General features: G+C 44.7%; 1 protein-coding gene across 1 annotated transcript; it reads right to left on the bottom strand.

Annotated features, from left to right (window-relative positions):
- Positions 1–810: 810 nt before the first annotated feature.
- On the bottom strand, positions 811–2856 carry LOC118486511. The gene has a single exon (XM_035983004.1). It carries the CDS (start codon positions 2854–2856, stop codon positions 811–813), a length of 2046 nt encoding a protein of 681 aa, XP_035838897.1.
- Between the last annotated feature and the right edge of the window lie 9567 nt (positions 2857–12423).

The following is a 12423-nucleotide window of genomic DNA, read 5'->3' as shown; positions in this document are numbered from 1 at the left end:
TCGGTCGGAATGAAGAAGGAGGTGAATCGTCGCCGGTGGTTGTGTTGTGGGTGGCGGCAGTGGTTGCCGTGATGGAGGTGGTGTACGGTGATCTCCGGCGAAGAAGATGGTATGTGGGCAAGTAAGAAGGAGCAGGACGGTGGTGTATTTGGTTGTAGGAATCGATGGTATGTCACCGGAGAAGAAGGGAAATAGCTCAAATAGGAGAGATGGTTTGTAGGGTAATTGATCTGACTTCAATGTGAAAAAGGATTTTATTTGACTTTTTGACTATTTAGCTAGGCACACGCGGAGGAGGGCATGGGACCCCCGCGACACGCCTGAGACCATGTTTTCCAGCAAATTGCTTCAATTTCATAAGTTTATAACTTCGAAAATTTTACCATTTTTTCAAGTTTTCATATCTCAAACCCACCAAACGAATTCTTATGATAAATTTTAAATAAAAACATACATGGGACTTCTCTTTTCATGATTTTCTTTCTTCAAATCATCTCTTTTTCCACACTCCAAAAATATACCAAAAACAACCAAAAATTTTCGCAAAAACGCTCCAAAAATCCTTTTTCCGGGCCGATTATTTTTATGTAATCATATAAGCACTTTGCCCTACCCCCAAACAAATATGCATTGCCCTCAAGTGCACTAAAGCTTAACCAAACCTCCGGAACTTCCCCACACTTGAACGATTGCACAGTTCAACACAAAATAAACTAAACTAATACGAAAAATAAAATAAAACAATAAACCTTAGGCTGCCTCCTAAGAGCGCTAAGTTTTAGATCTTCAGCCAGATCATACCTGCAATCTTCAAGGTGGTTCAAAGGTCGGCTCACCTCCAGACTTCTCCAAATCAATTCGCTTCGCATAGTCTGAAAAGTTTGCCGCCTCGTAACAGTTATGATCGAACTCGGCCTCATCGCCCCGAGCGTTTCCACCATCAGGCGGTTTACCTGCTTTTCCTCTCTTTTTCACCTTCACCTTTTTCACCGATTCTTCGTTTATCTCGTGTTTAGACCTGTCACACTTAATACCAATCTCATCAGTAGCAACTGCTTCATATGAATTAATAATTTCGTAAGTAATAGATTCTGAATAAACATTAAAAATCAACTTACGATTTTTAAAACTCATAGTGATCAATCCTTCTCTGCAGTTGATTTGAGCATTGGCAGTGTTCAAGAATGGACGTCCAAGAATTACCTTTTGTTGCTCGTTCGTCCTCGTATGTGCGTAATCCAACACTAAAAAGTCAACCGAATAATAGAACTCACCCAACTGGATCTTCACATCCTTAACAACCCCACGCGGTTGTTTCCAAGTATCATCTGCCAGGATCACCTTTCTATCAAAATCATGCAACTGACCAAACTCATACTGATCAAACAAGCTGCCTGGCAGAATATTCGTGCTCGCCCCATAATCCAACAACGCCTTGTGGATTTTCAGCTTTCCAACTTTAATAGGCACATTCGGCGCTCCTAATTCACTTTCTTCACCTTCATCACTAATACCTGCAACTACTTGGGAAGAAGAAGTAAAACTTGTATTAACATTTTCAGAAGCTGGAATGGTACTTACCGAATTAACTCTCGCATGATGTTGCGGATTCTTTGTAGTGTCACTCGGTAGTTTCCCCGGATCTCTTCTCACCTCTTTTACATCAACCGCCAACTGAGCAACTTGTTTTTCTAATGCTTGATATGCCTTTGCTTGCAATTCTTGATCCTTCTTTAATTGTTTCAACATTTCCAATATCTCACTATTGGAAACTTCGCTTTGACTGTTGGATTTGCTTTGATTTTGGTTTTGTTGGTAGGTCCTTTGATTTCCCGGGTTATAGCCTCCTTGGTTGTAATTTTGATTATAATTCGGCTGCCGGTTTTGATATTGTTGGCTCCCTTGATTTGGTACCTGAAAAGTCGGATTCAACTGATTAGAAGTATTACTGTACCTAAAATTGGGATGATTACGCAAACCTAGATGATATGTGTTCGAGTTCATATCATAATTCTTTTGCTCTCCATACACCATGTTCACGTCCTCCTCAGCCGCTACAAACTGATCCGGGCATGCATCCAAAGTATGTCCCAACTCCCCACATGAATCACAAACCGGAAAGGTTTGTGCCGCATGCAATGCATCCCTTGCGCCAAGACCTCTAAACTTCGCTAACTGGCGTTCCAACGCCTCCTTTTCTCTCTCTAGTTGAGCAACCCTTGCATTAGAGGCTCCCGTACTTGATGGTGCCACAATTGGATACTTTTTATTCCTATCCGACTGTGCTTGCCTCTTTGAATCTGCTGCAACAATATCCAAGTAATCCCAATCTACATCCACATGATTTTTCAAAAAGGTACCCCCAGTGATAGCCTTAATATCCCGTCTATCCTCATTTGAAATCCCATCATGAAATGCGGTAATCAACTCCCATCTTTGAATACCGTGGTGAGGACAATTACGGATCAATTGATTGAACCATTTCCAAGACTCGTAAAGAAGCTCACCCGGTAATTGTTGGAACTCTCTAATTGCTAATCTCCCCATTTTGGTTCTTTGCAGGGTATAATATTCATCCAAAAATTGTTGCTGCAGCTCTTGCAATGTATAAATACTAGCATATGGCAACGATGTAAACCAATCCCTTGCAGCATCCTTTAATGAAAACTGAAATAATACCAACTTAACCTGATCTGGCGTGAACCCGTGTCCAGCAATCATGCCACAAACTGCCTCAAAATCTGCTATGTGTGCATATGGCTCCTCAGTACCTTTCCCGTGAAAGGTAGGTAGCATGTTCAGAATATGTGGTTTTGCTTCAAACGAACGTTCCACATTACCCGGTGCTACTGGCATCACTATCGGTGATGCATGCTCAGCAATGTGTGGTCTGAAGTGACTCTCTGTGACAACCCTCACAAAACCAGGTATCCGTACGACTTAATTAACTATTAATTGTTGCCTAATTACTGTGCTTAACTGAGATTTCTGATAAACTGCTACTTGATTGTTGATACTTGTACATATCTGCATCATACTTTGATTTCCTGTCACTACATTACTTATTTACTGAACTTTAGTGACAAACATGATGCACAAAAGCACAGTAGCATTTGAACGGATAACCTATTTGACATGCTGATATAGCCAGCATCAGGCAGACACTGCCTCTAAAGGCCTGAATGAGCCAGAATTATTTTACTACACCCATAGTGTGTATAGGGATACAAGGGTTGTTGAACTGCGTCTCTAGGAATAAGATACAGAGATTGGATGTGCCTAAAACGTACTCTAAGCACGAAATACAGGGTTCGAGGCTTGTGACTCTTTCCTGGACAAGTCACAGTCCTTGAATCATGTTTATGTTAAGTTTGCATTTGTAATGTTTAGACAAAGTTATGGTTGTTGGGTGTTAACCCGTTAAGACAATGTTTTACTATTTTATTTTCAATGGATGATCTTGCATATTTTTAATTCATATAGCTTGTTATGATTAAGCTATGGTATTAAGAAGTCACACCAAATTAACCACGCTTCCGCAAAGCCAGGGTGTGACAGCTTGGTATCAGAGCTCTGATCATAGCGAACTAGGATTCCTTCTCGAGTCTAGACTATGATCACTAGGGCTCTCACGAAAACATTTTTACTGCATACCACTTAAGTCCAGATCCAAAACGTTTTTATAAACAAATGTTGAGCATATTTTATTATTTTTAGGCTCAGTCTGGGAGGCTGAGGCTCGGTCTGGGAGACTGAGGCTCGGTCTGGGAGGCCGAGACTCGATCTAATGGATCGAGGTAGTTGTCTAGTGGGACTAGGGAGTCAGTCTGGGAGGCTGGGAGAATTTGCTAGTGGGACTAGGGAGTCAGTCTGGGAGGCTGGGAAAAGTTGGCTAGTGGGACTAGGAAGGACAGTCTGGGAGGCTGGGAGGCTAGTGGGACTAGGTGGATTATGTGATTGTTATTTGGTAACTTATGTGATTACCTGATTTACTGATTATTTGTGCATACTTGTGATTGTGTTACAGACACATGGATACATCAGGCACCGGAGACTCAGATACCACTGGACCTCTACCCATAGTGTCGGATGACATTGTGTCATCGGAGCATGAGGTGCATACCTCAGACTACACGAGCACGGACGATGATGACTTCCAGCCGTTCGCTCTACCCGACGACGCTGATGAGCATACTGATGACTCCTTGCCCTTCGCTCTACCCGAGGGTGCCTATGAGCCTATTGATGGCGATCGTGCTGAGTATCTTCCCTTAGTAGTGATTCTAGCTCCCATACCCCTTGCTTCATACCCAGCACACGAGTTATTACCAGACGCCGAGGCTGACGGCGACATTGACCTCTACGAGGACGAGCCTTTTGAGGACGAGGTTCCTGATGCAGCCCCTTTACCCGCTGGCGGTCTCTTGATGATCGCTGATGCCCCAGCTGGAGACTCGCCCGTCCACTCACCAGTCCCAGACTCCTTTGAGTCTGTGGCATCTGCTCCGTCTCACGAGGTGAGCACGCAGCATTTTGTTCATGACTCGGACCCCGATCAGGCATCTTCTGCCGCCCCCATTCCGAGCTTTGTATTCGAGCACGACGATATTGAGGATTCCGATCCCGTTTTTCCTCCAGGATTTGATCCTGACCGTGATATTGAGTATATTCCTATGGACCAGCATATGGAGGACCCTGTTGATCCTGTTGATCCTGCTGATCCTATCGACCCCATTGATCCAGAGTTTGATTTTGACATGGCATTTGACGACCCGGAGCCTGCCTTGGCCCCAGAGCAGGCAGCTGCTTTCGATCCTGTGCATGAGCATGACTTGGTACATGCTGACATTCCTGTCGAGCCCGTTTTGGCTGACCCGCCTGTTGGCGATCTTCCTATTGATGATGTCCCTTTGTTAGTTGCTGATCATGCTGTTGATCCTTTTGTTGACCCACCCTTGATTGCTGACGTCCCTGTTGACCATCATATTGATCATGTTGATCCTGTCATTGCTCCTTTTGATCCTGTACCCATTGAGCCTGAGCACGCTCTATTTGCAGAGCATATGGATCCACCCGATGAGGAGGCTCAGCACGGTTGGATACCGGCTAACGAGGATGTTCCACCGCTTCCACCACATCACACTGATGTACATCATACTGATTTTTCATTTCAGATCCCACCGTTTGTACCTCCAGCAGGGCCTGGAGAGGGCTCTTCAGCCCACCCTTTTGGTCACGTGCCGATGCCTATGCCTTTCGTACCTCAGATGACACCTGTTCCATCTTCTGTTCATGTAGCACCATTCGATCCCACCAGCACGCCATTGCTTTGGTCATCTTCCTCTCCGATGCCACCCACTGATCCATATCATCCATTCCATATGGGGCATACCATAGAGGACGTCTTGATGTCCTTTGTCCACCAGCATGAGTCCCATACGCAGCGACTCCAGGAGCTCGAGAGAGCTCAGCTATCACTAGGTCCATATCATGGTCAGACATCTTCACCTTTTCAGCCTTCTCGATCATTACCCCCAGACTTTGCTGCCCGACTTACGACTTTGGAGCAGCAGATCGCTTCTGTTATTCGCACTCAGCAGGCGATGGAGGAGGATTGGCTTCATTTACGCCGCTTACTCTACACTCACTTTCCCCCTCCTCCACCCCCATCCGCTTAGAGCTCATCGGTGCCATAGTGGTAGACGATGATGAGACGACCGCGATTGTGACTGCACAGCCTTTTGGAGACCATCTGACGATACTGATTTTTGTTGATATTTGTTGATGTACTGGATGTATGTGACACTGATGTGATATTGTTTTTGACAGGGGTGATGTAGCCCCTATTTGATTTGTGATTGTATGATACAGTGACGTACTGATACCCTTACCACATTATGGTCTCGATATATATAACAATCGCCGTATTCTCACCATATCTGATTCACTTGATTGCTTATTTATGTTTGGTGACATGGGATGTTGTATGTATGATATTTGCAACATGGGATGTTGGGACATGGGATGTTGTATGTATGATATTTGTGACATGGGATGTTGGGACATGGGATGTTGTGTGTGATATATTGATAACATGAGATGTTATATGCTATTACTATTACTATATACGTATGTTTATTATGGCCTAATCGACGTACGCATCTTTAGAAGATGGCACCAAGACGTCAACCGCAGCCGATGCCTACTACTCATGAAGAACTACAGCAAGTTATCGCTAACGCCATTGCTCAATATGCTGCCTCGCAAGGAGGACCAAGCGGAAGTAGCTCGAACATTAACGGCAACCAAAATCCTCCTCATGGTAACCCTAAGTCATTAAGACATACCATGGCCTAAATGGATTCCTTTAGCAGATGCTAATGCCGTTCCTATGATGTAATGTATGTGCAGGGTGCACCTACAAACAATTCTTGGACTGTAAGCCCATAAACTTCGACGGCACAGGTGGTGCTGTTGCTTTCGTCCGCTGGGCAGAGAAGACCGAGTCCGTACTTCGCATGAGCAAGTGCGCATTGGATCAGCAAGTCACCTACATCTCAGGGCTATTTGTGGATGGAGCCCTATCCTGGTGGAATCTACAGGTTCAGACCCTAGGAGAAGCCGCAGCTTACGCACTAACGTGGACTGAGTTAAAAGAACTTATGCGCAAGAAGTACTGTTCTCGCGCTGAAATCCAGAGGTTAGAGACCGAATTCTGGCACCTAAAGATGGAAGGTCCCAAGATAGCTTAGTATGTTCAGAGATTCCACGATTTGTCGCATGTGGTACCCTATATGGTTACACCGGAGTTCAAGAGAATTGAACGCTTCATTTGGGGATTGGCTCCTCAAATAATCAGCATGGTGACCTCTTCCAAACCAGCGACAATCACTGAAGCCATTGATTTGAGTGTGGCTCTCACCGAAGAGGCGATTCGGTTGAACAAGTTTGATGAGATTGAGCCCAAGAAGAAGGAGACTCATGTGGAGTCATCTGGTGGTAGTAAGCGAAAGTTTTCGAGTTTCAAGCAGGGCACCGGGATGGTGGTTAAGAAAGGGGAATCGAATGCGCCAGCTCAAGATACAGCTGGCAGTAAAAAGAAAGGGAAGGGATACATGGGTGCACACCCCAAGTGCAACTCATGCCAAAAACATCACTCTGGTCGTTGCAGCCTAAGAGTTTGTGAATCATGTGGGAAGACTGGTCATACGAAGGACTTTTGTTGGGCTAGTGCTGGCCGGGGAGGCCAGGGAGGAAATGGGAATAGGAACAACCGTGGTGGTGCTGGGAACCGCCCACAAGGAAATCAGGGAGGTGATGGGAACCGTGCCAATAATGCTAACCAAGCGGGCGCCATGAATCGGAACCAGGGAAACCATCAAGCTGGAAACAATGGTGGGAACGGGCAGAGGCCCAGATGTTTCAATTGTGGAGATCAAGGGCATTTCAAGAGGAATTGCCCAGAATTAAACCAGGCACGCGGAAGAGTTTTTAACATGGAAGCCAGGGAAGCGCGCCAGGATCCCAATGTTGTCACTGGTACGTTCCCTGTAAACCAACGCTATGCATCCGTTTTGTTTGATACTGGTGCCGATTATAGCTTCGTATCGTTAGAATTTAGAAACATGCTTGGTTTAACCGCTAGTAAGTTAGATATTCCGTATTCGATCGAATTGGCAAATGGGAAGTTAGTAGAAGCTAACGAAGTGATTCGAGGTTGCGCAATCGAATTGGGAGAGCGTGAGTTCGCTCTAGATCTACTACCCGTCCAGTTGGGAAGCTTCGACGTGGTAGTAGGGATGGATTGGTTATCGAGTAACAAGGCAGAGATAGTTTGCCACGAGAAGATTATTCGTATCCCGACCGACGATGGTGAGACCATTGTTGTTCATGGGGAAAAGCGTGAGACGCCGTTAAGGATGATTAGCTGCCTGAAAGCAAGGAAGTGTTTGAAGAAAGGATGTGTTGCTTTTCTAGCACACATTGTGGATAAGAAGGCTGCTGAGCCAAAGATCGAAGACATCCCTGTCGTGAGGGAATACCCAGAAGTCTTTCCAGAAGACTTGCCTGGCTTGCCACCTCAAAGGCAAGTGGAGTTTCGCATCGACTTAGTTCCAGGCGCTGCGCCTGTGGCTAAGGCACCTTACAGACTTGCCCCATCTGAAATGCAGGAACTGTCGACACAACTTCAAGTGTTGTTAGACAAGGGTTTTATCCGACCAAGCTTCTCGCCTTGGGGAGCTCCAGTCTTGTTTGTGAAGAAGAAGGACGGTAGTTTCCGTATGTGCATTGACTACAGAGAATTGAACAAGCTGACGATCAAGAATAGGTATCCCCTGCCAAGAATCGATGATCTGTTCGACCAGCTTCAAGGTTCAAGCTTCTATTCAAAGATCGATCTTCGATCTGGATACCATCAGCTACGGATACAGGAAGAGAGTATTCCGAAGACAGCTTTCAGAACTCGATATGGACACTACGAGTTTCTCGTTATGCCATTTGGATTGACAAACGCACCTGCAGTGTTCATGGATTTGATGAACCGAGTTTGTAAGCCATACCTGGATAAGTTCGTGATTGTATTCATCGACGACATCCTGATTTATTCGAAGACAAAGGCTGAGCACGAGCAGCATCTTAGAACCATTCTAGAGTTGTTAAGGAAGGAACAGCTGTATGCCAAACTCTCTAAGTGCGAGTTTTGGCTGCGTGAAGTCCAATTTCTTGGACATGTAGTAAATGAAGGTGGGATTCATGTGAACCCAACCAAGATCGAGGCGATCAAAGATTGGGAAACGCCAAAGACGCCAACCGAGATTCGGCAATTCTTGGGTTTGGCTGGCTATTATCGAAGGTTCATCGAGAACTTTTCAAAGATCGCTCAACCATTGACACTCCTCACGCAGAAGGATAAGAAGTTTGATTGGGGAATCAAACAGGATGAAGCGTTTCAGATATTGAAGGATAAGCTTTGTAACGCGCCGATCTTAGCTCTACCGGAAGGTACCGACGATTTTGTGGTATACTGCGACGCATCGCGTCAAGGATTAGGTTGTGTGTTGATGCAACGTCAAAAGGTTATCGCCTACGCATCACGCCAACTGAAAGTGCACGAAAAGAACTATACCACGCATGATTTGGAGCTAGGCGCAGTGGTTTTTGCCTTAAAGATCTGGAGACACTACCTTTACGGTACAAAGTGTACAATTTTCACAGATCACAAGAGCCTCCAGCATATATTCAACCAGAAGGAGTTGAATATGAGGCAAAGACGATGGGTCGAGTTGTTGAACGACTACGACTGCGAGATCAAGTATCATCCAGGGAAGGCGAATGTGGTCGCCGATGCCCTAAGTCGTAAGGAAAGGATCAAGCCCATAAGGGTTAGGGCTATGGAAATGATAATTCAGACTGACCTTTCCTCACACGTTCGTGCAGCACAGAAGGAAGCTCTCAAGGAGGGAAACCTTGAGGAAGAATATCTCCGTGGGATGGAGAAGGTATTGGTGCCAAACAGGGAAGGAACGTTGTGTTTTGAGAAAAGGATTTGGGTTCCTCTGTTTGGTGGTCTAAGAGAGATTATCTTTGATGAGGCTCACAAGTCGCGGTACTCTATCCACCCTGGAGCGGATAAGATGTACCAGGATCTTAAAGATTATTACTGGTGGCCTAGGATGAAAGGCGATGTTGCTATTTACGTGAGCAGATGTTTAACTTGCGCCAAAGTTAAGGCGGAATACCAGAAGCCTTCGGGACTTCTGCAGCAACCAAAAATTCCCCAGTGGAAGTGGGAAGAAATCTCCATGGATTTTATTACGAAGTTGCCAAGAACGCCAAAAGGCCATGACACTATCTGGGTGATAGTGGATCGCTTAACAAAGTCAGCACACTTCTTGCCTATCCGCGAGAAGGATCATACAAGCAAATTGGCTGAAATCTACATGAGAGAGATTGTTACACGCCATGGAGTACCTCTCTCGATTATTTCTGATAGAGACGGGAGGTTCGTATCGAGGATATGGCAATCCTTCCAGGAAGCTTTTGGCTCAAAGCTGAATATGAGCACAGCTTTTCACCCGCAGACCGACGGTCAAAGTGAGCGGACGATTCAGACGTTGGAGGACATGCTGAGAGCATGTGTGATGGATTTAGGCGGTAGCTGGGATAAGCATTTACCCCTGGTTGAGTTTTCATACAACAACAGCTACCACACCAGTATTGGTGCCGCGCCATTCGAAGCTTTATATGGACGCAAGTGCAGATCGCCGCTCTGTTGGTCTGACGCAGGTGATAGACAATTGGTAGGTCCCGATGTAGTTCAGGAAACTACAGATAAGATTGCGCAAATCCGAGATCGCATTAGCGCGGCTCGTGACCGTCAGAAGACCTACGCAGATCTGAAAAGGAAACCTCAAGAGTTTGAGGTTGGGGATATGGTTTTGTTGAAGGTATCACCCTGGAAAGGTGTGGCACGCTTTGGGAAGCGTGGGAAGTTGAATCCGCGCTACATTGGTCCTTTCAAGGTTTTGGAAAGAATTGGGACCGTAGCATACAAGTTGGATCTACCTGCCGAACTGAATAATGTTCACGATACATTTCATGTATCCAATTTGAAGAGAAGTCCAACTCAAGTTAACGTTGCCATTCCTACCGACGAAATTCATATTGACGACACACTCCACTTCGTTGAAGAACCTGTCGAGGTCACAGATTGGAAAGTGAACAAGACCCGCCGGAGCAGTGTCAAGCTCGTCAAAGTTCGCTGGAATGCTAGACATGGTCCTGAATTCACCTGGGAGCGTGAAGACCGAATGAAAGAGAAATACCCCCACTTATTTCCTGAGAACCCTGCTTCTACAAGCAGAATTTAAAATTTCGGGACGAAATTTATTTAACGGGGGGAGAATGTGACAACCCTCACAAAACCAGGTATCCGTACGACTTAATTAACTATTAATTGTTGCCTAATTACTGTGCTTAACTGAGATTTCTGATAAACTGCTACTTGATTGTTGATACTTGTACATATCTGCATCATACTTTGATTTCCTGTCACTACATTACTTATTTACTGAACTTTAGTGACAAACATGATGCACAAAAGCACAGTAGCATTTGAACGGATAACCTATTTGACATGCTGATATAGCCAGCATCAGGCAGACACTGCCTCTAAAGGCCTGAATGAGCCAGAATTATTTTACTACACCCATAGTGTGTATAGGGATACAAGGGTTGTTGAACTGCGTCTCTAGGAATAAGATACAGAGATTGGATGTGCCTAAAACGTACTCTAAGCACGAAACACAACACTTTTATTTACACACTAGCTTCTAGCTAATTAATAAAGTGCCAAAACATGAGAAAATATTCCTGACACTTTGCAGAATAAATTGTGTCGCTAAAAATATTATTTACGACGCTTAAAGGATTACTTAAGCGCTTTAACGGATTACTATCCAACCAAACAACCGGACTATACCCGGAACATAAAAATATTGCCAGAAATATTATTAGCCTTTTTCTGAGCCAGTTAGGGTCCCTGATTACCCTAACATCCGCTTTATAACGCGTCACGCAACTAACGGGGTTAATCTCTAAAAGTAACCGACTTAACTTAACTGAACACTAACTGAACAATCAAGATCCAACCGGGTACCCCCCCCCCCTTTAGGCCGGTTCCATTCTAATGGAACAAAGGTACAACCTTTTGATTATTATATTAGATTTCGTGGATATCTAGAGACATAAGAAACCGTTGGACGATGGCACAATCTTTGTCTATAAAACCAACCCTAAGCACAAGAGTTAACCCATCCATTTTCACCAACACTTTACTCTCTCTCTTGCTCCCTCTCTTCTCGGCCGAACCCCCCACACCCATCCATCATATTTTCGAGTTCTTGTCTTGCCATTCCACGCTCATACAAGTGTCGCGGATCACGTACGAGGAAGCTTGAAGCAAGCGGAAGTTGGAGGACCACGTTCATTTGCTTTTATCCACGCCATTTTCGCCAAAGATCTTCCCTAGCCCCGAGCTAGAGGTATAACATTTAAAACTTGTTCTTGATCGTATCTAAAGTGGTTAAAAGGATTTTTAACGGTTAAAAATCGGAAACCCATCTTTTGAATCTATAAAGTCTACTAAAACTCGAATATTGTTGGTTAAAAGCATATAACGCGTGTAAAAGTCGTAGTATTCGAATATGTTGGTTGTAGAGACCCGATCTACGATGTGGTGGCTCTTATCATCGTTTAACCCGACTTTGTTAAGATCATGTATCTTAACATAAGCTTGTTTCTAGCGGTACGAGGGTTAAAAGGTGAAACTCCACCACACGGGAAACATGAACTTGTGTAAAAGTGTTTTGACAAGAAAAAATAGTATTTAAAACGAGCCGATCTACGTATGTACAAGTGGTA

The sequence above is a fragment of the Helianthus annuus genome, chromosome 14 (assembly GCF_002127325.2).
Source record: "Helianthus annuus cultivar XRQ/B chromosome 14, HanXRQr2.0-SUNRISE, whole genome shotgun sequence".
NCBI lineage: Eukaryota > Viridiplantae > Streptophyta > Magnoliopsida > Asterales > Asteraceae > Helianthus > Helianthus annuus.
The sequence above is the reverse complement of the archived record's forward strand: the minus strand, read 5'-3'. Positions and strand labels throughout refer to the sequence as shown.

Coding starts and splice junctions, on each gene's coding strand:
- LOC118486511 (XM_035983004.1), bottom strand. CDS start 2,856: ATGCCAGTAGCACCGGGTAATGTGGAACGTTCGTTTGAAGCAAAACCA.